The sequence below is a fragment of the Chinchilla lanigera genome, unplaced genomic scaffold (genome assembly GCF_000276665.1).
Source record: "Chinchilla lanigera isolate Chin_1 unplaced genomic scaffold, ChiLan1.0 scaffold00050, whole genome shotgun sequence".
In the NCBI taxonomy this organism is placed as follows: domain Eukaryota; kingdom Metazoa; phylum Chordata; class Mammalia; order Rodentia; family Chinchillidae; genus Chinchilla; species Chinchilla lanigera.
In genome coordinates, this window is record NW_004955451.1 from 4,707,440 (window position 1) to 4,735,058 (window position 27,619).

The window sequence follows — 27,619 nt, forward strand, 5'->3', positions numbered from 1 at the left end:
GGGCCTCTTGGCGCTGCCATGGAGCAACTGACAACCTACCCACGGCTTGGGGACCCTGGAGCCATGGAACCCTGGGCACTGCCTGCCTGGCAGAGCTGGACTCGGGGCCAGGGGGGCGAACCTGGAGACACAGCCCCGAACATTGCTGATACTCCAGAAGCTTTGCAGGTTAGAGAAGTGAGCTCCCAGCCCCAGGGAGCCCAGAGTCTGGTGCCAGTGGTAGGCGCTGACCCTGGAGGAGCAGAGGCTGGGCTGCCCAGCTTGAAGCAGCAAGCAGGGAGCGCTGGATGTGGCTGCCCAAGGCTGGAGGCTGAGGAGGTGCAGGCTGTGTCTAAGGTAAGGGGACTGGGGGAACTCTGAGGTCTGCAGGCTGGGCTTCTGACTATGTCTCCCCACCGGCTAGGAGGCAGGATAAGAGGTGGCCCCCCTCGTCTCCTGGCCTGTCTGTGTGACTACCTGCCCTCCCTTCACTGGACAGAAATCTCAGTGACTCCATTTTTTGGCCATTTGTCTGTCCTCTCCACCTGTCCATCTCTACATCTGGCCCTGCCCCTCTGTATATCTGTGTCTGACAACCTGTCAGTGTGTAACTCCTCCCCCACGAGGCTCTCTGTCCTTGGGGGCTGGGGATGGTGGGGGTGTGGAGGTGTAAAGTGGAACCAGAGGAGGCAGATTAAGGAGAGAGCTTGGTGCTGGGCTGAGCCAGGGAGGACAGGTCTGGGTGGGTGTGAGCAGTCTCCTGTAGAAGAGGGGGCACCAGGACGTTGGGGAGGGCAGGGGGCTTCGGGCTATGAGGAGCTACAGGGATCAGGATGGGAGTCTGAGCTGGCATTTCCCGGGAAGAGGAGATGGGCAGGGTAGGGAAGGATCAGGGAATAGGATGGAAGGCACCAGCAGGGAGGTGGGGAGCAGTTGCCATGGGAGGACCAGAGAGCGCCTTCTTCTGGGTCCCTGAGCCCCCCTCTGAAGGCTTGGGATGTAGGAGAGAAACTTGTCCATGTCTCCTTGGACTGTGGCAGGGAGATGCTTCCCCATGAGACTCAGCTTGGTCCCTGAGGCCCTGTACCTGGTTTTCTCTCATGCCAGACCATGCTGGACACCGGCTTTGGGGACCAGCCCAATCTGGAGCTGTTGAGGGCCCTGGGGGAGCTGCAGCAGCGCTGTGCCATCCTCAAGGAGGAAAACCAGATGCTGGTGAGGCTCGCAGAGTTGGGGTGCTGTCAGGTCCAGCCAGGACCCTCTGCCTCAGTGACCTCCCTCTTTACCCCGTGGGTATCTCTCAAGAGGGAGTCATGTGGATGTGACATAATCCCATGACCCAGAGAGGGTGAAACCTTGCCTAGCGTTGCCAAGAACCCCACTATGAGCCTGGGCTCTGGCCCAAATTCTGCACGGTAGCATGGGCATGTGGGTGCTCCCTACATGCTCTAATTCCGGCTGACCCCTTGTCAGAGAAACACCAGCTTCCCCGAGACAGAGGAGAAGGTACGGAGACTAAAGCGGAAGAATGCGGAGCTAGCGGTCATTGCCAAGCGCCTGGAGGAGCGGGCCCGGAAACTGCAGGAAACCAACTTGAGGGTGGTGAGGAGAGAATCTGGGTGACCAGGGAAGAGGGGAGCCAAGGGCTGAGTCTCAGGGACTGAGGCTTGGGAGTCATGGACTCCTAGTCAGGAGAGCAGGAATCCAGGAGCTGAGAGTAGCAAGGGCAAACACTTGCCCGGGGAGGAGGCAGAAGGTTGTTGGGGCCCCAAGAGGGAGTGAAAGGCTAGGCGGGAGGTTCCTAGGGAGGCAGGGAGCGGAATTCTGGATCACCACATGCTGGTACTGGCTGCAGCCTCCTGCTGAGCTCATCTCAGGGTGTAGAGCTGGAATGGGGGCAGGGACAAGACCTGTCACACTGGCAGCCTAGAATGAGCAGCATCTTTTGGGTCCAAAGTGAGATGTGGAGTTAAACCTTTTAGTCTGACTTGGGGAAAGCCAAGAGAAGGCCCAGTGAGGCTGCCTGTTCTCTAGAACCCCAGATTGGGTGGTGGAAGTGAGCTTCATCCTAACTCCTCCTCCGGGAAAGGATGAGGAGCGGAAGTGCCCCAGGCCCTCAGGTGACCTTTGGTCTCACCCTTCCTCTGGCTAGGTGAGTGCTCCCATGCCCCGGCCTGGGGCCAGCCTGGAGCTGTGCCGGAAAGCCCTAGCCCGCCAGCGAGCCCGGGACCTCAGTGAGACAGCCAGTGCTCTGCTGGCCAAGGACAAGCAGATCGCCGCCTTGCAGCAGGAGTGCAGGGAGCTGCAGGCCAGGCTCACCCTGGTGGGCAAGGTGCGAGGAGTGCCTGGTCTCTCCTTCCAGCTCAACCGGGTGCAGGGCCAGGGCTGTCAGCCTGGCTTGTGGGATGTGGTGATGTTAATGAGATGCAAATGAAGGGGGAAGGTAGAGGCTGCTGGGGAGTAGGTTCCCCTGGCAACGGCCCAGGTGGGAGAGGGGAGAAAGAGGCTGAACCGAGGGAGGTGGAGCCACGAGTCCCGGACCTGAGCATTTCTGTTCTGGCTTGGGCTACGTGCCAGTGGGTCTGGAGGTACGAAGCCACACAGATCTCACACTTATGTGAAGGAATGTTCACAAGGCTTTTAGCACAGTGCCAGGCAGGCTGCGAGCGCCCAGTAAATGAGTTGCGGGGAACGTCTCCACACGGGCTCTGGAAGCATGTGGCTGTGTGAGCACGCACATATGACCAGGCATGTAGGCATGGGAGGATGGATTTGCGCCTTTCCCCGCATCCGAGCCCCTCCATCAGGTGGAGGGCTGGCCCTGGCGGGGATGGCTGGAGGGTGCGCAGGGGTTAGGTCTGATTCTCCTCCTGGTCGCCCTACTCCAGGAGGGTCGCCAGTGGCTCCATGTGCGGGACTTCGACCGGTTGCTGCGCGAGTCCCAGCGGGAAGTGCTGCGGCTGCAGAGGCAGATCGCCCTGCGCAACCAGCAGGAGCCGCCCTCGCCGCCCCCACCGCCCCGGCTGCCGGGCCCCGCTGTCCCCTCCAGAGCAGGGGCGCCGAAGCCGGTGGCCCTGGGAGAGGTGAGCCCGGTGCAAAGACAGGTTTGCGTGTGTGTGCGCGCGCCGACGAGAGGGGAGGGGCGAGCCCGGGATCCCCCAGCGCGGCAGTCAGAAGGAACTCGGCGGTGGGGTGTGTACTCCCACGGGCTTGGGAGCCTTCCCCACCAGGGGCAGCCGACCTCTCCGTGCCTCGCATGTTTGCACCTGCACCAAGCCCCACTGAGGTCCCCGGGTTCCACCTCCGCGGCCTGCGCCTCGTGGGGGCAGCCTGGCGCCCCCGCCGCGCCGCCAGTGGTATGGCCCGGCCGCAAATCCCTGGTTGCCCTGGCAGCCGCCCGGGGCCCAGCCCGTGCCCGCCTAGTCAGCCGCCGCTGTAGAGCGGGGACGCCCCTTCCTGCGCCCGCCAGCCAACCAGGCCTGGCCCGGGACCCCCGGGGATGCGGTGAGTCCTACCCGGCTCCAGGTACTGGCGACCTTCCTGAGCGCGGGGCTTAGGCAGCTCAGCCCTCTTGGTCTAGAGGACTAGGGACCCACTCTGGACCCCAAGGACCTAAAGAGGGTCTGACTCTTAGGTGAGGAGCATCTAGGTCCTCCGCTTCCTTCTGGAAAGAGGAGTGGGAGGAGAGTCCCGATAGTGACGAAAGCCTCGGGGTAAGGGACGCTGCTTACTCGGGTTTGCCCCTCTGGCCTGCCGATGGAGGGAGATGTTCTTCCCATCAAGAGCCATCCTCCCCAAAACTTTGCGCAGATACATAATGCAATAGGGGGGCTTGAGGGCAACCAGGAAGTGAGCCAGGCCAGACTGGCCCTGCTGTAGGCCATGTGCGGATTTGGATGATCTAGAACCCCTAGCTCTTTTTTTTGTGTGTGTGTGTTGGGAATCAAACTTAGAGCCTTGTGCTTGCCAGGTAAGTGCTGTGCCACTGAGCTATATCCCCGGCCCTGAACCCCTAGCTCAGAACGCCACATCCTTGGGGGCCCAAGTGGCCTCCTACTTTCTGCCAGTCGCTGAAGGACACCCAGGACAGTTATTGAGTGCAGAGCAGGGCAGCTGCCGAATGCTAAAAAGGGAAAGCTTTGGCCTGGATACAGGACCCATCTCCCAGGCTACACGTGGGTCCCAGGATCTCAAAGCACTTATGTCTGGGGGACATAGGGTGCAGCCCCTATACCTCCCACGTGTTGGGAGGGGGTGGACAGACAGCATCCCTGCCCCCTTCCAAGCCAGCGAGCTCACTGCTGATTATGCCCTGAGCTGGGAACCTCCTGAGCGCAGACTGGGCTGGGATAGGCTGCCCCTGGACCCTGTTCTCAGGTGCCAGCTTCCTGCCCCTGGGCATTTCCAGGCCACGCCCCAAGAGGATGTGGACAGCCCACCCGTGGTGGTAGAGGACCCTGAGAAGCAGCGGAGGGTGCAGCAGCTGGTAAGTCCCAGGTCAAGGGCTGGAGGTGACCTGCTGTGGGCAGATCTGCCTTCCCCCATGAGAAGCCTTGGGTCTGACCCTGTAGGAGTCAGAGCTCAGCAAGAAGCGGAAGAAATGTGAGAGCCTGGAGCAGGAAGCCCGGAAGAAGCAGAGGCGATGTGAGGAGCTGGTGAGCCCTTAGGCTGCCCAGGGGTCCATTCCTACCGTCTTTTGCTCAGTCCCATCCCTCTTGCTTTCAGGAACACACCTGTTCCACCCTGCTGTCCTTTCCTGGTAGATGCAGGGGAGGAAAGCCTTGCCTGGGAGGACAGGGTGCTCCGTGTGTGGAGAGGAGGAAGGTGGGTGCTGCGCCCTACCCCAGAGCTCTGCTGCCCCCTTAGGAACTGCAGCTGAAAGAAGCCCAAAATGAGAATGCCCGCCTGCTGGAAGAGAACTCTCGGCTCAGTGGCAGAGCCACCAAGAAGGAGCAGGTATCCCTGTTGCCCTGTGGCTTTGAGGCTCTGGTCCTGAGCAGAGGCGGAGCGGTGGGGTGGAGCATGAAGGGTACCATCCCCCCAGTGAGGGACAGGTCGAATGCCCAGCTCCCGACCGATGCCCCCTCACTAGGTGGAGTGGGAGAATGTGGAGCTGAGGGGCCAGCTCCTGGGGGTCACGCAGGAGAGGGACTCAGCCCTTCGCAAGAGCCAGGGCCTGCAGAGCAAGCTGGAGAGCCTGGAGGAGGTGCTGAAGGTGAGGGGCCTGGGCAGGCGGGGAGGGCACTGGGACGTGGCACAGGGAGAAAGGGGGGCGGTAGAATAGGCCCTCTGTCCGCAGCCCAGTCCTTTCCTGACTCAGTTTCCTTCTTAGTAGAAGACACCTGGAGCAGATCCACTTAGATGTACTATGGGGATGACGGAGTGGCCGCTCTGGCCTTGATCCCAAGTCTTGTGTTTCAGCACATGCGGGAGGTGGCCCAGCGGCGACAGCAGCTGGAGGTGGAACATGAACAGGCTCGGCTCAGCCTTCGGGAGAAGCAGGAGGAGGTCCGGAGGCTGCAGCAGGTGGGGCAGGAGTGAGGGGAGCTGGTCGCTTTGGGACCTCAGCTTCGCCATCCTCTCAGCCAGCCGGCACTGACTATCTACTGTGTACCAGACACAGTGCTAGGCACAGGGGAGACAGTGAACAAAGGCCAGGTCCCTGACCCATCAGCAAATAAGCACACCCATGAATGAGATGAGCAGAGCCACGAATGTGATAATAAACACAATGGGGAGATGAACAGGGTGAGTGATGAGAAGTGTCGGGCATAGGGATGGGGCAAGAACGGCTTTAGAGACGTCATCAGGGAAGACCTTCCCGAGGAGGAGACAATTGAATAATACCTCGGGAGTGAGCAGAAGTCAGGGTAGCCAGAGCAGAGCAGACCAGACAGGCAGAATAGTTGTGCCAGTGCCGGTGGCAGGGAGGAGCTAGTGGAAGGAACCAAGGCCAGTTGTGGCAAGAATACAGCAAGGGACAGAGCAGCAGGAGCTGGGCCTTAAAAGTATGAGAAGAGTTCAGATGTTTTGCTCCATGAGTGGTTAGAAGTTGCTGAAAGCTTAAGCAGGGAATGACGCGATCTGATTCATCACTTTGAGATCACATTGGCCGGAGGGACAGGCATGAGGGGCCTGGAGCAGGTGATCAGCAGATCAGCAGCTGTGGCAGTGGTCCAGGAGGGAAATAATGATCTGGATGAGGTTGCAGGTGATGATGGAGGTGGAAACAAGTAGACAGATTGGAAATGTAATTTGCAGATAGACCTGATAAGACTCACTTAGAACTGGGCACAGTGACACAGAACTGTAATCCCAGCACTCAGGAGGCCAAAGCAGGAGGATGTCTAGTTCAAGGCCAGCCTGAGCTAAATGTTGAGTCCCTGTCTCAAACAAACAACCCCCGAACCGAACCGAACCAAACCAAACCAAATCAAAGCCTTACTTGGAGTTCCGGTTGAATCCCTACTTGGTCACCTTCTTTGCTGTGATCCCTATGGGAGGATGGGGTCTTTCACTCACCCCAGGAGGTGGAGGATGAGGGCCAGCAGCTTTGAGAGAAAGGGGCCACCTGAGTTCCAGGGAGTTCTGTTTTGGCAAACTTGGGTTGTGTGCTGCAGACACTCAGGCGGGGATGTGCATAGCCGGTTGGGTGTGTGAGTCCAGAGTTCTGGGGAAGCTGTTCCCGGAGATGTCTGGAATAGTCAGTGCACCCAGGAGTGTGACTAGGTGGGGCCCTCAGGAGAGAGCAGAGTATAAAGTGGCCCAGCACTGTGTCCGGGGGCACCCCCGTGTCCAGAGGGTGGACAGAAGGGTCGAGAAGGAGCAGTGAGGAGGCAGAGAGAAACCAGGAAGGAGGGTGTTCCTTGCCCCCGCTGCCTCTAGTCTAAGGTGGTTCAGGAGTGGAGTGGGAAGGAGAAACCTCAGCCGTCCCCTCCACGGCCCCCGTGCCTTTGCTCCCTGCTAGTCTCTGTTTTCCCCTCCTTCCTTCTCTTCCACCTGCCTCTGCTTCCCCGTTCCCTGTCCTTCTCCTGCAGCATCTTGCCTCTCCCCTTCTTTAGGCCCAGGCGGAAGCCAAGAGGGAACATGAAGGGGCCGTGCAGCTGCTGGAGGTAGAGTCCCCAGAGACTGTGTGTGTGCTGGGGTGTAGGCTGGGGCTGTAACAGGGCCCCCAAGCACTGCAGGGCCTGGGGGTATCCCATCCATACTTGGCCTATTTCTCCCACTGGGGCATGGTGGGGCAGGGAGATCCTGAATCTGGGGACAGCCATCTCCCATCCCCACCATGGCTGCCTTCACCCTGCAATGTCCTTCCATTTAGGAACTGCTCTCTCTCTCCCTCCCTCTCTGGGTCAGTGACCTACAGGGCTAAGGGTTCTAACCTCTCCTCTGCGCTTTCCTTCCCTGCCGCAGTCTACCCTGGATTCCATGCAGGTACCGCCTCTTTACCTATCCACCTCCCCGGGGGTTCCCCCGCATCCCTTCCCAAGGGTCCCAGTGCTTGTGTCCAACAGAGGGGATGTCCCCGGTGGCAGATCTGAGAACCTGTAAATGGGTGGGGGTTTCTACAAGGCCACATGGACCGTGCCCTCATCCTAGACTGCTGCTGTGCCTGGCAGACACCAGGCCCTCCCTCCTATGGCCTCTCAGGCCGTGAAGAAGTGTGTCACAGCTGACTCATGCTCCTGGTGACATTTGCCAGGAAAGAGCCCCTGACACGGGGACTCTCCTGATACCTAAGCAAAGGTTCTGAGAACTGGCTGTTTCCCGTCTCGAACAAGTCCCCAGCATCCCATGAAGTCCCTGCCCACCTCTTGGCAGGGATTTGGGTCACAGACTGTGGGAGGGTGACAAGGGGTGGAACCGAGCAAACTCCTGTGATGATGCTGGTGGTAGTGATGGGGTGGGGACGATCCTCTTTGGCCTAGAAAGCATCCAGAAGCAGGAGTGCCACTGTCTAGCATGTGAGGGCCGCAGAGTGCGTCACAGGCCCAGGTCTCGGCTTTGGCGCCCAGGCTGGGTGCTGGGTGGATGTGATCTGATCCTCAGTGTGGGCCTGGGGGCTCATGGTGGTCTTGGCCCAGGCCCGGGTCCGAGAGCTGGAAGAGCAGTGCCGCAGCCAAACCGAGCGCTTCAGCCTCCTGGCTCAGGAGCTCCAGGCCTTCCGCCTGCACCCAGGCCCCTTGGACCTGCTCACTTCTGCGCTGGGCTGCAGTGCCCTTGGGGACCACCGCCCACTCCCCTGCTGCTGCTCTACCCCTCAGCCCTGCCGGGCCTCTGGCCCCAAAGGTAAGGTGGACCCAGTGACACTGGCCTGGAATCCCCAGGTCCGGGGCTTTTGTACAGAGATTGGAAAAGGGCAGCGACTCATTCAAAGCCACAGAGTAAGGTTGAACCATATCTGGCAGGAGCCAAGCTCTGATGGGACAAAAGAAAACCCCTAGGAACGAGAGTCCTGGAGACCAGCGCAGGCATCTCAGGCCACTGTCCTTCCCCCGTAACAGCCTCTGTGGCCAAACCTGGGAGTTGGGCCCTGGGAGCCCGTAGCAGGCTGCATGGCCTTGCGGAGAGTCAAAGCTTGGGGCAGTCAGACCTGGTGGTCCCCGGGCCGCTCACTGAGCAGCCAATGCCATATTAAGCATGCTGCTTAAATTCTCTGGGCCATAGTTTCCTAAGCTTTGAGGACGGGGGGAAATAATATATGTAAATCACCTATACTTCTGCTTAGTAAGTTTCCCCCCAAGTATTTCCCTTCTTGTAAGGAAACCCGGCTACGGAGGGCCTGACTGCCATATCTAGGAGGCTCCACCCTATCTCCCTGGTCCCTCCTCAGGCTACAGATTCCAAGCCCACGTGCCATCTTCTCTTTAGACCTTGACCTCCCGCCAGGCTCCCCAGGGCGCTGCACCCCAAAGTCTTCCGAGCCTGCTCCTGCCACCCTTACTGGGGTCCCTCGAAGGACAGCCAAGAAGGCGGAGTCTCTCTCTAACTCCTCACGCTCTGAGTCCATCCACAACAGCCCCAAATCATGCCCTACACCGGAGGTCAGTGCTGGGGAGGGGCTGAGGTCTGGTATGGGCTTGGGGAAGTGGGGAGGGGTTGGCTGTCATCTGTTGGGGAACCCCTGGGAATGGGGGCCATTGGTTCCAAGCTGGGAGGTAAACACCCTGTGGATGATTCCCTGCGTGGTAAGTGTGGGCGGAGCCTGTCACTGCTCCCCAGGGGCCCCTGCAAGCCCACCTTGGGGCCATCCAGCCCCAGCCCTCAGGGGTCCCGTGAGGCCCTAGGGTCCTGGGCTGGGTGAAGGAGACCCTGGGTGCCAGAATCCACCTGATGATATTCCTAAGGGCATCTGTAGAGGAGAGGGTGGTTGTGTGTGAAAGAGCACAGGTTCTGGGATTCAAATCCCAGCTTTGTCTTTGAGGAGTCACCATTTCTGGGTTCTGGTCTACTCATCTGAATATCGAGGATAATAAAACCTGCCTCCTAAGGTGGTTGCAAATGTTACCCGAACTGAGATATAAGGGAAGTGCTTCTCCCCCTGCGGGGCACCCAGGGAGTGCTTGACACATGGCAGCTGTTACCATCACTAAGTTCTTGGGCATCACTCTCGCGCTTCGGATCACTTTCTCGTCTTTCTACCCATAAACCCCAGAAAGTGTATAGGGGCAGGTCGCAGCAGTTTTAGAAAGTGGTAGATCCCAGCCCTGGGCCTCTGCTGCCCCCTCGTGGGCTGCAGTGGTCGTGCTGGTGTTGGAGGTGGTGGTGGACGGGCTGCTTGCCCACCCCTACAGGAGGTTCTGGGTTCCAAGGCTGAACCACAGAAGTGTCACCACGCTAGAGGCAGAGAGACTTCTTCAGCCCCTTCTGCTTCCTTGCTTCCACCTCTTTACAGTCAAGATGCTTGGCTGATGCTGGGAGTGGTGGTACAGGCCTGAGGCAGGAGGATGGCAATTTCAAGCCCAGGCTGGGCAACTTAATGACTTAGTGAAAACCTGTAAAAAAAAAACAACCCAAAAAACAAAAAACCATTGATGTAGCTCAGTAGAAAGGCCCTGGGTTCAATCTCGTCTGCTCCCCACACCAGCATGGCCTAGCCCCTTTTGGTCTTATTTCCTGGGCTGCTGGAGTAGGGGCCAGAACTTAGAGATGGGTCCAGGTTGTACCGACTACCTCTGTCTAGGCAGCTGGGTGCTTCCTGGACCTCCTGGCTCGGGTGCTGCTCAGAAACCTCAGGGGCTTGTGGCGCTGGCCTTGCCAGGGTGGCCGCATCTGTGCTCACTCCCTTCCTCAGAACAGTGACTCTTCTCTGGCTGAGCCTGCAAATCTGCCCGCTGTGCCATTGGCCCGGGCCCTGGAGAGGAGCCAGCCCTTTCTGTCTCCCCCAGGTGGACACAGCCAGTGAGGTGGAGGAGCTGGAGGTCGACAGCGTCTCCCTGCTCCCAGCAGCAACGGAGGGCAACCCGCGAGGGTCCAGGATCCAGGTCTTCCTCGCACGCTATAGGTGGGCCCTTTACTCGTGCTTCTCCCCTCCTGGATTTCGGGTGTATGGGAGGGTGGGGCTGGGTGAAGATGGAGACGTCTGGAAGTGGTGGAGTGTTACAGAGCCTCCGGGTGGACGTGTTCTCGGTAACCTAGGTGAGCCAAACTAGGTAGAGCGAATGCTCTACTTGGCTAACGGTGGAAACCAGATCGCTCTCCATCAAGGCTTTGCAGGGTGAGCGAAGAGTGACATAGAAATGCAATGTAGGTTGCTGTCCTCCTTCTCTTCTGTGCTCCCCTGACAGCTACAACCCCTTCGAGGGCCCCAACGAGAATCCAGAGGCAGAGCTTCCGCTAACAGCTGGCGAATACATCTATATCTATGGCAACATGGATGAGGATGGCTTTTTTGAAGGTAGGACAGTAGTAGGGGTCATTCTGTCCATTCTTTGGTCTTTATGCCCCTGTTCCCAAAGACCTCCATCCATCCATTCCCATTCCCAGCGTGCTGAGCCCACCATAACTTTTCAGACTCAGTTAAGAGGCATTCAGAGACGTGCCAGCCAGTGGGGAAAGAGGATGAAGGAGCTCTGGCTTCAAGCAGGACAGGCCAGCACATATCACAGTCATAGGGGATTTTGGCTTGATTCATTTTTATGCTGCTAAACAGAACAGGGCGGGGGCTGGGGATTTAGCTCAGTGGCACAGCGCTGCCTGGCAAGCGCAAGGTCTTGAGTTCGATTCCTGGTACTGGAAGAAAAACAACAACAACAACAAAAACAAAACAAAACAAAAAAACAGAGCAGGGCGGTGGTTAATGCTAGTGACACTTGAAGTCAGGCCTGTAGCGTAGATCTGGTGTTAGACTTTAAGCACATGTAAAGAGGAGGGACCTGGGTCCAGATCCCAGGAGAAGGTGTTACAAGGGGTTGGCAGGTGGCAGGGCACGAACCTCAGGACAGTTTTCCAGTTTTGGGGCTGGTGGGCACAGCAGAGGGTAGATTCTGAGGCAGATTCCTGTTGAGACTGGGCCTCATGACAGGGCCTATAGCGGGAATGCCCATAGGCACCTCCTCCAGGGTTTATCCTTCAGAGACTGGAATAAGGTATGGGCAGGGCAGGCCAGGGCAGGGGCCACACTGTATATGGAGGTTTAGGAAAGGGTTAGATCTGAGTGTGGGACACTGAAAGCTTTGGCTCCTGTTCAGATCTTTTCCCTTGGCCATCTGCCCATTATTTGTGTAGCTGCTAGGAATGACAGTGCCCAATTTTGTGGTCCAAACAGCTAAACTCCCCACAGGGGTAGATTTTGAAGAGCGGGGTTAAACTGCTTCTGGGAGAACAAGACAACAAACAACATCACTTTCCAGAGGAGGCCAGGAAAAGCATAAGGATTAACTCACCCCAAATTATTGGAATTTGAATTAGGCAATTTGGGGGGGCGGGGGTAGATTTAAAGGCGTGTAGACAACTGGGTTCAGGTTGTCCTATTCCTTGTCCAGCTTTATTAAGACACTGCTTCATCCACATCCACATGCAGCCTCCAGCTGTGCTGTTCTCAGTGGCACAAGCCTAGTGGGCTTGAGCTTGAGTGGCCCAGGCTTCAGCTCTGGCCTTGCAGGCTGCAGATTTGTGCAGGACTCTGAGTATAATTCAGCACTGTCAGTGCTAGTGTTAATATTAATTGTCCAGCCCTGCCTTACAAATTAATGGGGTGGCTTCAAACTGCAGGTCTTTATTGTCTCAATGGCTTTTTCAGGAGGCTGAAGTTGGAAATCAAGGTGTTGGTAGGCCTGCACTCCCTCTGAAAGCTCTTGGGGAGATTCCATTCCTTTTCTCTTTCAGCTTCTGGGGGCTCCATGTGTTACATGGGTTGTGGGCACATCACTCCAATTTCGGCACCAGCAGTCACGTTGCCTCTTCCTCTCTGAGTGTCGGTCTTCTTTTTTGGTGAGGGGGGTGGTACTGGGAATCAAACTCGGGACCTTGTGCTTGCCAGGCAGGCAATGTGCCCCTGAGCTATATCCCCAGCCCTGAGTGTCCGTCTTTTGTGTGTCTTTTCCTTTCTTGTTTTTTTCTTTTCTTTTCTTTTCTTTTCTTTTCATTTCTTTTTTCCTTTCCTTTCCTTTCCTTTCCTTTCCTTTCCTTTCCTTTCCTTTCCTTTGCTTTCCTTTCCTTTCCTTTTCCCTTTCCCTTTTCCTTTTCCTTTTCCTTTTCCTTTTCCTTTTCCTTTTCCTTTTCCTTTTCCTTTTCCTTTCCTTTCCTTTCCTTTCCTTTCCTTTCCTTTCCTTTCCTTTCCTTTCCCTTCCCTTTCCCTTTCCCTTTCCTTTCCCTTTCCTTTCCCTGTCCTTTCCCTTTCCTTTACTTTCCTTTTCTTTTTTCTTTTCTCTTCACTTCTTTTCGTATCTTATCTTTTCTTTTCTTTGTCTTTTTGAGACAGGGTCTTACTATGCAGTTCAGGCTGGCCTTAGCTCACTTTGTAGCCCAGGCTGGGATCAAACTTGCAATGATCCTCCTGCCTCAGCCTCCCGAGAGCTGGGATTACAGGCGTGCACCACCACACCCAGCTGTGTGCCTTTATTTTATAAGAACATTTGTCATTAGATTTAGGACCCACCCTGGTAATCTAGGATGATCTCATCTCAAGATTTTTAACTTAATTACTGTGCAAAGATGCTTTTTCCAAGTAAGATCACTTTCACAGGTTCCATGGAATAGGATATGGCACATTTTTGGGTGACCACCATTCAACCCACTATAGTGCTTAATGTATTATCGAACTTAATGAGGTTCCCTTCTGTTTCTTGAAGTTCTCTCACTGTATTTCTTTCCTATATAAGCAGAAGGAGAGGATGAGGGCCACAAATTACTGTTGGGTAAACTCCCATGGCCTCTGCACCTCAGTTCTGCTGACCCCACCGCTCCTCTCTGGGTCCTGGCCTGTGCTTCCCTTTCCTCCTTTAATTGTTTTCTCCCTGACTTTTTTTCTTCCTTAAATTGGCCACGACATGACATGTGTGTGCCTGGCTTCCTTCTCCCCTGATATCCCTCAAACAACAAATGTTTTTTAAAAAAAACTCTTGATAAGGCTTCAGAACTGACACGGATAATGAACTCACCACTGGCGCTGTCTGGACTGACTGCCAGCCGTGTTCTGAGACACGGGCCTGCAGCAGGTCCTAATGTCTGCTGGAGCCCATGAGTGACTTTCTTCTGGTACTTCTTTCGTTGTCTCGCCTTGCTGTGAAGAGGTGGTTGCATCCCTCTTCCTTTGTGAAGGTCTGTTTTTCCTAAAGGGAAGGTGAGGGGCACTGCAGTCCCCACCCTGTACAGTGTTTTCTTATCTCCATGTGTGTGTGTGTGTGTGTGTGTGTGTGTGTGTGTGTGCGTGCGCGCGCGCGCGCTTGCGTGCTAGGGATTGAACCAACAGCCTTGCCCATGCTAAGCATGTGCTCTACCACTAATCTACACCCTCAGCCCTTGTTCCTTCTCTTCACCTGTTTGCCTTTTCCATCTTTTTAGTAAGAAAGTTTCCAAATATATAGAAAAATCAAAAGAGCACCTATACACTCACCACTGAGATTTTGCAGTTTTTCACGCTTTGCTATATTTACTTTATCATACATATGTAATGATAAAATACAGTATGTATTTTATCATTAAAAAATGATTTTTAAGCAAGCTAAATATGTCATATCATGACAGCTCAGAAATACTTCAGCCTGCATCTCCTTGGACAGTGGGTGCTGTCCTACATCCTTTCTGTACCAGTGTCCTTGGTGCCTTGCTAGAAATGCAGATCCTGGGCTCCACCCAGACCTAACTGAATTAGAATTTCCATTTTAACAAATCTGCAAGTGATTCACATGCACATTAAAATTTAAGAAGCACTGTCCTATATAACTCAAAAACGCCTACAAGACCCGACAATAATTCTCTAATCCAGAGCTTGACTGCTCTTGTCTTTTAAAAGCACTAATGGGTAAATGTTGATTCAAATCAAATGCTTAATTAAAATCGCTCTCCAGCCATTACAAAAATGCATTTATCGAATGGGGTTTTCTTTACCTGTTCTCTGTTTGTCTTTCCCTCCCCTGCCTTTTCCTGCCCTCCCTCTGCCAGGGGAGCTCATGGATGGCCGAAGGGGCCTGGTCCCTTCCAATTTTGTGGAGCGTGTGTCTGATGACGATCTCCTGACCTCCCTCCCTTTGGAGCTGGCTGATTTGTCTCACAGCTCAGGCCCTGAACTCAGTTTCCTGAGCAGAGGTGGGGGTGGCAGCAGTAGCGGGGGACATAGCCAGCCCAGACCGGAGGAGGAGGATGCGGGGGACGAGCTCAGCCTGAGCCCCCCGCCGGAGGGCCTGGGCGCTCTTGCGGTGCCTTACCCTCGCCATCTGGTGGTCCTCAAGCAGCTGGCCCACAGTGTGGTGCTGGCCTGGGAGCTGCCTCCTGAGCGAGTAGAACTCTGTGGCTTCCACATCTGCGTGAACGGGGAGCTGCGGCAGGCCCTGGGGCCTGGGGCGCCCCCCAAGGCTGTGCTTGAGAACTTGGACTTGCGGGCTGGGCCCCTCCATGTTTCCGTCCAGGCCCTGACCAGCAAGGGCAGCTCCGACCCTCTGCGCTGTTGCTTGGCCGTGGGTGCTCGGGCCGGGGTAGTACCTAGCCAGCTGCGGGTCCGTCGATTGACAGCCACATCTGCGGAGATCACCTGGGTGCCCGGCAATAGCAACTTGGCCCATGCCATCTACCTCAATGGGGAAGAGTGCCCGCCTGCTCGCCCCAGCACCTATTGGACCACCTTCTGCAACCTACGGCCTGGCACACTCTATCAGGCCCGGGTAGAGGCTCAGCTCCCGCCCCAAGGAGCCTGGGAACCAGGCTGGGAGAGGCCGGAGCATCGGGCTTCCACCCTGCAGTTCACCACACTGCCCGCAGGTACGCAGGGGTGGGCACTGCTGTCTAGAACACCCAGGAGGCCGGCGATGGGTGGCGGTGGGAGGGGAGGCTGGCCCTGCTGCCAGTGTCAGTGAAATGGCATATGGGGCTGGTGTCTCAGGCAGAGAGTATCCCACGTTTCTGGGTTTCATACCTGACTTCCGCCAGGCGCACCTGATGCCCCCCTGGATGTGCAGATTGAGCCAGGGCCCTCCCCTGGCATCCTGCTCATCAGTTGGCTCCCAGTCACCATCGATGCTGCTGGCACCTCCAACGGTGTCCGGGTCACAGGCTACGCCATCTATGCCGATGGACAGAAGGTACGGCCTGGGGAATCCACCTGCTTGTACCCTGGTGATCTGCTGGGTAACCGTCCTTGCCACTCCTAGAGCCCTTGTCTTCCTGGCCTGGCAGTGATAGCCAGCCCCTGGCATCTGGGCCCTAGGTGGCATAGGCTTTGGTAACGCATGAGGGATTTAAAACTGCTCTACTGCTGAAGCCATGAGGCCAGGATGACTGGGTGAGATAAGGCACGCAGAGGGCTTAGCCAGCAGGATGCTCTCTGCCGTTCAGCCCTCTCAGTCTCACTTTGCCCTCCTGTGCTCCCGCCTCCTTGTAGATCATGGAGGTGGCCTCACCCACAGCAGGCAGCGTGCTGGTGGAGCTGTCCCAGCTGCAGCTGCTACAGGTGTGCCGTGAAGTGACTGTGCGCACCATGTCGCCCCATGGCGAGTCGGCCGACTCCATCCCTGCTCCTGTCGCTCCGGCCCTGGCCTCCACCTGTTCGTCCGCCAGGGTCGCCTGCCCCTCGCCACGACCAAGCCCAGAGGCTAGAACACCTCTTGCTCTAGCATCCCCAGGGCCTGGGGACCCCACCTCTCCCCTCTGGCACACTGCTCTCCACGGAACTCCAGAGCCTCCAGGAGGTCCCCCAGCAAGCCCCACCAGAGAGATGCCAAAAGGAGCCCAGGAGGAACCTGGAACGCCTTGCCCCCAGGTACCCTGTGTGGTGGGGGGTGAGCAGGTGCAGGCTGGCCAAAGAGCCTGGGGTCTTCAGCCTTCCTCAGTGCTGTCTGTTTCAGGAGGTGGCTGGGGCAGCTCTGCTGGGAGCCTCAGAGGAGAGGAGGGCCAGCGAGCCAACCATGGGTGAGGGAAGCCCTGGCCCTGCGGCTCCCTGCCGGGCCATGCAGGAGGCTGAGTGGACCACAGGAGAGGCCAGCCCCACGGTGTGCCCCAGCCAGAAGGCGCCAAGTACCGAGGCCTGCCATGGATCCGACCCTGGGCTAAGAGCCCGGGCTGAGGTGGGGGTTGGGGGCACACTGTCGCAGAATCAAGGCTGCCTCCCTACCCTTTGCCACCCCAAGTATGGGTGCCCTCTTCACCTGTCCTCTGCTCTGCTGAGCTCTGACACCTTTGTGTTATGTGTCTGTTTCTTATGCCCTTTTTCTTCCCGGATTTGTCTCCTCACTGTGGCTCCCACCCTGTACCCCATGGTACACACCTGCATTCTGGGCATGGCGCTTTCTCCCCCTGCCAAGGACCCTGTCTTATTCTGGTGTGGCCTGACCCTGCCCCACAGTCCCTAGGGCCCCTCTTAGCCCTTCCTGTCTTTCTTCCCTTGTCTCGCTATCTGCAGAGGGAAGACACAGCAGAGCTTGGGGTTCGTCTGGTAAACCCTCTTGTGGATCATGGCCGCAACTCGGACCTGTCAGACATCCAGGAAGAGGAAGAGGAGGAGGAGGAGGAAGAGGATCTGGCTTCCAGGACTTGCTTGTTCCAGAAGCAGGTTGCGGGCAGCAGCATCAGGGAGAGTGGGGCCAAGGTAATGGGGTGGGGAGGGGCTGGTGGGCCCCAGGCCTCAGGCTCCAAGAGCCTCCATCCCATGTGTCAGCAGCCGCTCCATCACTGCCACTGAGCGCCAGTGACATTGTAGGTGTGTGGCCCGGATCCTGGCTCAAGCAGCAGATATGAGAGGGCCCACATGGGCCTCCGCCCTGCTGGGAAGGTTGGGGGGAGGAGAGCGCCCTTACATACCTTCCTTCCAGCTGACTGCATGCAGTGCCCTGGCCAGGGGAAGCTGGCGCTGTCTGAGAGCCTTGTGCTGCCAGCCTCTGGGAAGGGGACGGGGTGGCCCCCCCATGGTGACAGGGACAGCCTGCGTCCGATGCTCCCACCCCGCAGGGGTTGGCGCCTCATCCTTGGGTGTATTCCCTGACTCTTCTTCTGGTTCTGCCGAGACGTGTGTGTGACTTTGGACCTGCCGTGGTCCCTCTTATTCTTTTCTCCTGGAGGACACGGAGGGAGGGCTGTGGGCTTGTCCTAAGCCCCGTCCTCACTGGAGGGCAAGGATCACAGCTCTCCCCTGTTCCCCGTGGACGTCTCTTCTCTGCTGCTCTCTTCTCCCCACCCCCAGCCCCAGCCCGACCCCTTTTGTGAGACTGACAGCGACGAGGAAATCTTGGAGCAGATCTTGGAGTTGCCCCTCCAGCAGTTTTGCAGCAAGAAGCTCTTTAGCATCCCCGAGGAGGAGGAAGAGGAGGACGAAGAAGACAGTGAGGAGCAGGAGAAGCCAGGGGCAGGCTGTTCTTCCCAAGACCCCAGTCCACCGGAACCTGCATCGCTGGGGCTGGGCTGTGACAGCGGTCAGCCCCCGGGACTGGGCCTGTGTCCCCTGTCTCCTGAGCCCTCCAGGGCCAGGGACCCCCTGGAGGATGTGCCTGGACTAGCTGGTGGAAGCAGCCGGAGGAGAGGCGGTGGCTCCCCTGAGAAGCCCCCAAACCGCAGGCGGCCTCCAGATCCCCGAGAACACTGCAGTCGGCTTCTCAGCAATGGCGGCCCCCAGGCCTCTACACGGCCGGCCCCCTTGCGGGACAGGAGTGGCCTCCCTGTGATTGAGGGCACCAGGGGTGGACTAGAGTCTAGTGGGAAAGCACGGCCGGGCACTTCCCGCAGATACGCCCGTGGCCGAGCCCCAGAGTCAGGCCTGGCCAGCTGCCTGTACCCCAAGGGCTTGGAAATCAGCATTGAATATGACTCTGAGGATGAGCAGGATGTGGGCAGCGGGGGCATCAGCATCACCAGCTCCTGCTACCCTACAGATGGGGAGCCCTGGGGCACGGCGCCTCTAGGAAGGCCGAGGGGGCCTCTGAAAGTCAATTCAGGGCCTAACCACTACCCACACCTCCCAGCCTGGGAGAAAGGGGAGCCAGAGAGGAGAGGCCGCAGCACGACCAGCAGAGCCGAGGAGCCACCCTCCCGGGTCTGTGCCCACTTCCTGCCCGGCAGCCCCCCGCCTGCTGCCGCCTGATGGCCCTGCTTGCTGTCCATCGGCCACTCCCATTCCATGCTGCAGCCTCCATCAGCAGAAGTGGGGCTGGGCCTCCGGGCCGCTCACCTGCCGCCTCCCACGCACATTCCACCGCTTTGCTGCTTCTGCTGATCAAAACTGGGACGCGCACTATTCTGTCACCGCTAGCCGCCAGTTGCTACCTTTGGGCAGGGTGGCCCTTTCCTGCACGTAGCTAGTTATGTCTTCGGGACACTGACTGTGATGCCATGTCCAAGAGTCACCAGCCCTCACACCGAGGAAGAACGGTCCTCTCATATGCTCTTTGGCCACCTCAGTTCCCCCTACTGCACTCATCTACAGGGGCGGGGGGGCTGGGGCCTCCTGTCCCTCCCGTGGGGCATCTGGTGTCTCCACAAGGCCATCGAGGACTCAGGAGTGTTATGCCCCTGTTCTGCTGGGCTGCTTACGCTGCTGCTGCGGGTGGGGCAGAGTGGGGAGTGTGGGCCCACCAGAGGGGTGACATGTCACTTCTGCCATCTGTTGCCCTCTCTTTGCAGGCAGCAGAGGAGACTGGGGAGGCCAGAGGGCCGGGCAGCTGTGGGCGGAAGGGCCCTCACAGGAGAGGGACCCGGGCGCCCAGGCCAGGCACCGCCGAGCTGGGTGAGCACCTAGTGGGGCTGGGCTTGGCCGGAGGGAGCCCTTCCCAAGCGCTCACTGAGCCACTGCCCTGTCCTCTGCCGTCTCCCCAGCCCCTCCAAGGAGCCCTCCAGAAACACTGGCTCACCAGGACTTACCTGTCAGGGTCTTCGTGGCTCTGTTTGACTATGACCCCGTGTCAATGTCGCCTAACCCTGATGCTGGAGAGGAGGAGCTCCCTTTTCGAGAAGGCCAGATTTTGAAGGTGAGTGGTTCTCCCTGTGCCCAGAACTCCAGAATCCAGTCATTGAGTCACTGTCTAGTCTAGTTATTGTGAGACAGCCGCGCTCCCTCCTCCTTTTTCTCTTCTGGAGGCATCACGGTGGGGCAGGAGAACACAGCTTCTTGAGCCAAAGGGTGGCACTGGACCCTGCCCCTGCCGCTTCAGCTGTGTTACTTTGCATAATTACTTACCCTCTCCAGGGCTCAGTTTTCTCATCGGTGAAATGGAGTAGTATTGATGTCTGTCTCCCAGGGTTGTTTGTGGAGCCAGTGAGACAATGTACAGACCTCCCTTACCTGCCCGCTGCAGTCAGCACGGTCTGCCTCTTTGCTGTTAACTTTTCCACTTTTACTGTTCCCCCAAAGATTGAAGGCTTCTTGCTGTTTTTCTGACCTTTTGGGGGTCCAGTCTAGGGTGCACTGGGGGGAAAGCTGTGTACAGCCGGTGGTGATTCAGAAAGGGCTGTTTTCTCGTTTCCTTCTGACCCTGGTCTCTAGCTGTTTGCCCTCCTCTGTCCCATGGCCTGCAGAGGACAGACCAACCTTCTGCAGTGCCAAGTGGGGTGCTGCCGGGGCTCGAGGTCTGGGGAACAGGGAGCCAGCGGAACTGGCCTCCTGAGACAACTGGTCTTTGCTTCTAGGTGTTTGGGGACAAGGATGCAGACGGCTTCTATAGGGGGGAAAGCGGAGGCCAGACCGGCTACATCCCCTGCAACATGGTGGCTGAGGTGGCTGTGGACAGTCCCGCGGGGAGGCAGCAGCTGTTCCAGCGGGGTTATTTGTCTCCCGATACTGTCACTGAGGGCACAGGTATGACCTGCTGTCCTCACCCGCTTCCCACCACCTGCGTTCCTCTCTAGCCTCATCCAGAGCGGTCTGTGTGTCTACCACGGCTGGGCGCCTCATTTACACAGAGCCGCTGGAACCAAGGCCGGGGTGGCCACCTGCTTGGGACTGCCACACAGAGTGGCAGCCTGGAGCCAAGGGAAGCCTGTCTGGGAGAACCCACTGGTGCCCTGCACTTTGGGCGTGGAGGCTGGGAGGCTGGGAGGCTGGGAAGCTGGGAGACTGGGAGGCTGGGAGGCTTGGAGGCTTGGAGGCTGGGAGGCTGGAAGACTGGGAGGCTGGGAGGCTGGAAGACTGGGAGGCTGGGAGGCTGGGAGGCTGGGAGGCTGGGAGGCTGGGAGGCTGGGAGGCTGGGAGGCTGGGAGGCTGGGAGGTTGGGAGGCTGGGAGGCTGGGAGGCTGGGAGGCTGGGAGGTGCCCTTGTTGAGCCTTTTAGGAAATGAGCTCAGGAGCCCTGTGCAGCCCTGGGGGGAGACTCCAGAGTCTGTGCTAGTTTCCTGTCCTGCCTCAGTTTCTCTCATACCTACTTGCCTTCCTGGATCAGGGAGCAGTCCCTTTGTGTACTCCGAAGCCCACACCACTGGGCCTCCCCCGAAGCCCCGCCGCTCCAAGAAAGGTGAGTGCCTGTGATGGACGATGTGTGTGGGTGCGGGTTGATGCGGCACTGCTTGACTCTCTGGGATTTTGAGCAGATAAAAGGAATCAGAGGAGACCTTCACCCATATCCACCTGCTCCAGTGGGGAGCTCCATTCTGGTGGGGATGGGGGATGGTTTGCCAAGATTTCTGTTCCCCAAACCACCAGACGTAAATGCTGTGCACATGTCATTTAGCCTTTCTGGGCCTTAGTTCACTCCCAAACCAAAGTGTTATGCTAATAGGCTCTCTGGGCGTCCTTCCCCTCCCACGTCCCTCTGGGCGTCCTACCTGCCCTTAACGCCCCTAGCCTGGGACAAAGCAGGGAGGGCAGGACGGGACTCAGAGGCATCTTTTCTCCACAGCGGAGCTGGAAGGCCCTGTTCAGCTCTGCCCAGGTGAGGAGCCATCCTGTGGCAAGGGTGTCTAGGGAAAGAAGGTGGGTGAGGTGACCTCTGGCTTCTCCCCAGGGGCTACAGCTAGTCAGACGGTGGTGAACAGGAAGTCCTGCCTCCAGTGCAGAAGGTAGCGGGGAACACGGGTGGTCTGGAGAGGGTCCTGATTCTTCTCCCCCTTCTCTGCAGGTCCCCCAGAGCCGGTTGCCTCTGCTGCCCTGAAAGCTCCCCACCCCATGGTAGCTGCATTTGACTACAACCCCCGGGAGAACTCCCCCAATATGGATGTGGAGGTGAGGCCCCTAGGATGGTGCGGAGCGATGGGGGTGGCGGCAGGGCCTCCCTGAGCCCGACACCGACCTCTTGCTGTCTCCACAGGCGGAGCTGTCCTTCCGGGCAGGGGACGTCATTACTGTGTTTGGCAGCATGGATGACGATGGTTTCTACTATGTGAGGACATTGCCGGGCAGGGTGCCTTGTACCCCAGCTTACCAGCTGGGCAGGGGATGGGCAGCCGTCCCCACCGAAGCATCCCCTCCCCTTACAGTGATGTGGGCCCCAGGCTGTTCTCCAGGGCCCTCAGGGTCCAGGGGACAAGGCTGGGACCTCTGTCCTGGTCTCCGTCTTATCAGCATCTCCTCCCCAGGGGGAACTGAATGGACAAAGGGGACTGGTTCCATCCAACTTTCTGGAGGGCCCCAGGCCTGAAGTAGGCAGCCCCAGCAGGGAGCTCACGACGCCCCAGGCGGAGAGTCAAGTGAGTGAGGAGCTGAGCTCCCAACTGCGAATTTGCCTTTCCCCTGCTGGGGAGGTGGGGCCAGGACAGTGTTGGGGGAGGGGTGCCACTGAGCTGAGTTACCCGAGAGGAGGGGCCTGGATGTGTCCCTGTCTGCCAAGGGGTGATGACTATGATCTTGACCCCAGGCGCCAACCATCAGCACCCAGGCCAATACTGGGGAGGGGGTCCTTTCACTCAACCTCTAGGCAGCTGCGCCCTGGTTCTGATAGTCCCACCCTGCTGGGCTCTCTGCCCCCAGATGCCGGGTGAGGCCAGTAGCCCAGCAGCCCAGCTTCCTGGTTCTCGTTCTTACAGCCTGTCTTGCCTTGGGACAAGTGGGGGACAGTGAAACCTCCAGTTTAAGAGGGCAGGGCAAGGGTGAGGAGGCCCCGCCCCACGCATAAGGCCGGGGGCTTCCCTGCGCAGAGCTCCAAACTCAAAGGCTGAGCCAAGCGGGAGCCATCTGGTGACTGGGCGGAGAGCACACGGGCCTGTCGGTAACCCATCTCCTCTCTTTGTTCCCTGTTCTCAGAGAACGAGGAGGAGAAGAGTCCAGTGCTAGATGGAGATAGATATGTGTAGAGAGAGCGACATGTAAGTGGGGGGACCGGCCCCTGCGTCTATGGTCCCATGCAGCCCTACCCCCACTTCACTGTAATCAGACAGCACCCCTTTGTGTCAGATCAGCTGGCCTGGCTTCCCCACTGTCTGCTGGGGAATGGGGAGGGAGCTCTTGCCATGAGCCAGATTTAGTGTGAGACTGTGCTCCCCCATGCCCCCCTTTCCCCTTGTCTGCCTTTACCCTGGGCAGTGCCAGCTGTCACAGGGCACATGTCTTAGCATATGATGTCCCATGTTAGCTGACTCTTCTGTCTGCTTATAACCCATGTGGCTTATAGACTGTTATGTGATACCATCTATTATGACTCATTAGTGGTATTATGATACTATATGGCTATGGTATTATAATATTATGATTATTATGGGTGACAGAAAGAGGACCCTGTAATGTCACCAATAATAATAGCCTCCCTACCCTTGTCCTCTGCATTACGACATGCTAGAGAGGCCGCATATATGCTTTTACTGCCAACTCTCAAGTTTCTTCGGTTGAGGGATGGAAGGGGGACCCTCAAGAGCTGAAATCCATAGATATCCCCAAACCATTCTTCCCTGCGTCTCCCCAGTGGCCGTAGTCTTGGCGTCAGTGCTTTAACCCTTGAGTCTGGGAGGCCTTGCTGCTTCATCCGGGGCCAAGCAAGGGGCAGAGGGGTGTTCGGCTGGGTGCCCTGGGCCCTTGCCTCTGGTCAGGTTCTGTGGCTGGTTCTGCCGGGGGACTTCAGGGAGGGAGGAGGGAGGAGAGGGGGCCGGGAAGCCTGGCAAGAGCAGACAGGGCCGTGCCGGGTCCAGGAGGCCCTGGTGGTGATGTGGGATTAGAAGTGGGAATGGTTTCCAGGTGGCTGCCCCGGTCACCCAGATCCCTGCCCTTATTCCACCACGGAGCACCGTGTGGGTGAGGCGGAGGGAGCAGCTGAGGGCTGCAAGTGGAGCCGGGAGGAGAGTCAACAAGAGAGATGCTAAGGGGCTGGGGATTTAGCTCAGTGGCACAGCGCCTGCCTGGCAAGCGCAAGGCTGTGAGTTCAATCCCTGGTACTGGAAACAAACAAACAAACAAACAAACAAAAAAGAGAGATGCTAAAGTGGGGCTAATAATGCCCCCATGGGACCTGCCCCCGGGGCCTGGCCTCCCTGTGTCCTCCCAGGGCCTATCCCACAGAGAGTCCAGGTCTCTGTCCTAATGGGATGGCCGTTCCTTCACTCCCAGAAGGCCCTTGAGAGACCACATCAGCCAGTTTGGCGGGGACCTTCTCTCTGCCTATGAGGTGCAGTCCAGTTGGCACTGCCTTCCTCAGCGGGGCAGTGGCCTCTAAATGGTCTGGGTCTTTGCTGTCCCTTCCTTGGGTAGGACATGATAGGTGGGAAGGTGAGGGCACCTACCCCAAGGGTCAGGTTCCCAGAACTCTGGAGCTTGGCCAGCTTGGGCCACGTAGTGAGACCCAGAGAAGGGCAGGGGCCTGCCCTGGGCTGCAAGGTAATAAGGCGGAACTGAGACGCTGTGTCCTGTGTCCACTCACCCGTGTGTTCTGTGTGTCCAGGCCAGTGGTGGGGGGTGACGCCTGGTTCTCAGCCTCAGAGCTGTGAAGCTCAGGCTCCTGAGGCTGAAGAGAAAAGGAGCTGGGGCGGGGAGGGAACCAGCCCTGACCTTACCTTTCTCTCTCCTATTCCAGGACTGGGTTGGCACAGGAGGACCCGCAGTGCCCCCAGGCTGGCACTGCATCTCCAGCCCTGGAAGCCTCCCTAGGGCCGAACTCGGGGAGCCACAGGGCACAGTTGAAAAGGTGCGGGGTCTCCTGTCCAAGGGGAAGCAGCTCCTCAGGAAGCTGGGCTCTGGGAAGAAGGAGTGAAGCTGTGGCCCATCCCTCAGGGAGAAGTGGCCCCTGAGGATGCCCAGATCACTGCTGTAGCTGGACAGAGAGGCCCCGACGGCCCAGAACTCCTGTTTTCTGAGTTAACACTGTGGCGCTTGGATGGGAATCAAAGAGAGTTGGTGAAGGCGGGAGGCTAGGTGGGCCCCGAAGGTTGCATCACTAGCTGGGCCCTTCCCCTTGTAGGAGGGAGCCTGAGCCCCATAGTGAGTAACCTGACTGAGGTTGCCGAGCACCCAGTGAGACCAGGACTGGAGTCAGGACTCTTGACTCCCAGTCCGCCCACCTAGTCTAATCCTAGTTTCCCGCCAGGCTGTGCGGGTCCCTTCTTTGGCCCTCCCTACACCCAGGACAGGACCCTGAGGGGAGAAGGGCCTGTTCCCCCTGGTGGCTCTGGCTGTCCTGATCGCGTCTTCCCTCCCCTGAAGGAAAGTTTGCACTGGAGTCCCCTGAGGGCAGCGGAGCCGTGTATATATGTACATACTCAGTGCCTCAGTCCAGCCCCTCCATCCCGCCTCCACCGCACAGCACCGGCCGGGAGGGAGGAGGGCCACGCCAGAGCCGGCCCGACCCCGCCCCACCGTGCTCCACCCCTCCCTGCCCTGCCACGTGGCCCCAGTGTCACCCCCCACGAAACCCAGGGGACCAAGGGGGCAGAAGGCAGGAGTTGGGTTTGCCTTATTTTGCTCATTGGATTCAACTTCTCTTTTGCATTGTTTTCTTCTGACCCCTGTGGGAGTCCAGGGACCGAGGATAAGGACAGATTTATGCAGCTATTTTCATACATTCCCTGTTCAGAGTGGGTAGGAGCTGCTCCACCCTTACCGAGCCACCCACCTGTCACCCTGGCTGGGCGAGTGTCTCTGCATGTTTCCTTTGCTGTGGTGGGAGATGGTTTGACCGAACCCCCACCTCCACCTTGGTCTCCAGGAGTGTGGAATGGTGGAGGCATTTGTTTAAAAAGACATTTTATTATAATAAAGTCTATTTTCACAAAATCTATTCTGGACTCTACCTGGGCAAAGGACTCTTGGGGCGGGTGTTGTGCTGAGATTTGGATTTATGGCTTCGGAACCTAGAAATTACACCCACAGTGTGAAGGGGCAAAAACTAAACACCAAGCAGGTCTTCAGTTCCATTTGTTTGTTTGTTTGAGATAGGGCCTGACTACGTAGTTCAGTCTGGCCTTGAACTTACTATGTAACTCAAGCTAAGGCAATAAGATTGCTCTTGAGGCAGAAGCAATCCTCCTGCCTCAGCCTCCTGAGTGCTGGAATTACAGGCCTGCACCACCATCCTCGGCTTGAGTTCCATTTCTTAAGAAGAAGAGCTGGCATCTTCCTGAGCTGCTGCGCCATATGTGTGGAGTCAGGGAAGGCTGCGGAGGGATGAGACCTGGGAATGGGGACAGAGAACATATGAAGAGAAGAGATACTAGTTTTGAGATGGTGGACTGAACACATACTGCCTTATTCCGCTGCCAAATCCATAGAAATAATAAAAGCGAGACAAACAGGACAAATGAGCAAATACCATACAAAATTCCATTTGAAAGCAAGAAAGGGGACTCTAGACTGGAAACAGCAGAGTTCTGGAAAAGATAGAAAACAAATGAAGATCACATTCGGAACCCCTGAGCAGAGTGTACATGGGAAAGAGCTGCACAGTGCTCCATTTCCTCCTGCAAATGGCAAAAGAGACTCCTGGGACTGTGACAGCCTGATTGTTGGCATTCCTAGCCGGGAGTGAGGAGTGATTGCCTATTCTCTCCCCATGGGTCAAGGGACAAAGGTTGAGATGTCACTGAGTAGCTGCCTTTGTCTTGCTTCTGTAACTTTGCGTACACCCCCTTCCAGTTTCACACCAACCCCCTTTGACAAAATGTATAAAAACTGGAGCCCTCCCTTTGTTCAGGGCTCAGCCCTTTGGACATGAGTCTGCTGGGTTGGTGTAGACCTAAAATAAATGAATTCTTCTGTTTCTCCCGTGGTCTCTCTCGACTCTTGCAGGCAACAGTACAGAACTTGCCTAGCCAGGTGAGAGCCTGGGTTCTATCCCTAGCACTAAAATAAATAAATGAAAACATATATTTATACATGCTATTTATTCTGCTTGCCAGATCTGGGGAATTTTCAATCATTCTTTCTTCAAGTATTTTCCCACATCTCATTTTTTCTCCTTTCTATGACTTGATGCAAATGGGGTATAGTGCATTCCTGACACCCACCGCCTGTGGTACGTTCTGATTCCCTAAGAGTCTTGGCTCTCTGGGATTCATTTACTTTCTGGGATACTCTTCTTGTGATCATGCCTGCAGCTGGGCCCAGGCAGTGGGAAGACAAAAAAAAAAAAAAAAAAAAAGAGTTGGGGGAAAGCCCCATTCCTGGGAGCACTGTGCTCCCTGCTGGAGAGGAACTTTCTCCTCAGCAGCTGAGCTTCCCCTGGCCAGCTTTGCTGCCATGGCCATAGAATTCCTTGGGGTGCAAGATAATGGAGAAAAGCCCAAAGGAAAAGAAAAAGGGGGAAATGAGGGGTTTCTGTATTCTCTACACATCAGGAGACCTCTTTCCTTCCCCTCAAGTCTGAACTAGATGCTTTTCTTTGGACTTCCTGCAATCCCTACCAATGTCTACCTTGGGTCTCAGGCTGCATCAGGTTAAGGGATACCTGAAAAAAAATTCATGCGCTCATTGCCCTTTGGGTGATATGCAAAGTATATTTCTCCTCCCTTACCTGCCAACTCTGATTTACTTTCATAGTCTTCATGTAGTTGCTTTGTGCTCTCTGAGCAGGGTTATAGCTGCAGTCATTGAGAGGGAGTGCTAGTGTTGTCATTTCATCTTGCCTGGGACTGGAACTTCTGTCTCCCAGGATCAC

At 57.1% G+C, this 27,619-nt stretch overlaps 1 protein-coding gene across 6 annotated transcripts; it reads left to right on the top strand.

Moving 5' to 3' along the window:
• On the top strand, positions 1–25,740 carry Bzrap1 (benzodiazepine receptor (peripheral) associated protein 1). 6 transcript variants are annotated; one of them, XM_013519270.1, is made up of 32 exons: positions 1–336; positions 1,087–1,194; positions 1,453–1,581; positions 2,132–2,311; positions 2,868–3,062; positions 4,388–4,465; positions 4,551–4,634; positions 4,846–4,935; positions 5,072–5,194; positions 5,401–5,505; positions 7,041–7,091; positions 7,393–7,413; positions 8,064–8,268; positions 8,851–9,023; positions 10,368–10,483; positions 10,767–10,876; positions 14,584–15,396; positions 15,565–15,716; positions 16,016–16,393; positions 16,479–16,697; positions 17,033–17,218; positions 17,810–18,655; positions 19,243–19,345; positions 19,435–19,586; positions 20,245–20,413; positions 20,993–21,064; positions 21,449–21,481; positions 21,668–21,771; positions 21,857–21,928; positions 22,125–22,235; positions 22,789–22,850; positions 24,545–24,634. In XM_013519270.1, the coding sequence occupies exons 1-31, from the start codon at positions 19–21 to the stop codon at positions 22,816–22,818; spliced, it is 5,526 nt and encodes a 1,841-aa protein (XP_013374724.1). In that variant the 5' UTR covers positions 1–18; the 3' UTR covers positions 22,819–22,850; positions 24,545–24,634. The 6 variants fall into 6 exon arrangements, with proteins under 6 accessions (XP_013374724.1, XP_013374721.1, XP_013374722.1 ...); XM_013519267.1 differs by lacking the exon at positions 22,789–22,850 and having other exon boundaries at positions 24,545–25,740; XM_013519268.1 differs by lacking the exons at positions 7,393–7,413; positions 22,789–22,850 and having other exon boundaries at positions 24,545–25,740.
• Positions 25,741–27,619: the final 1,879 nt, after the last annotated feature.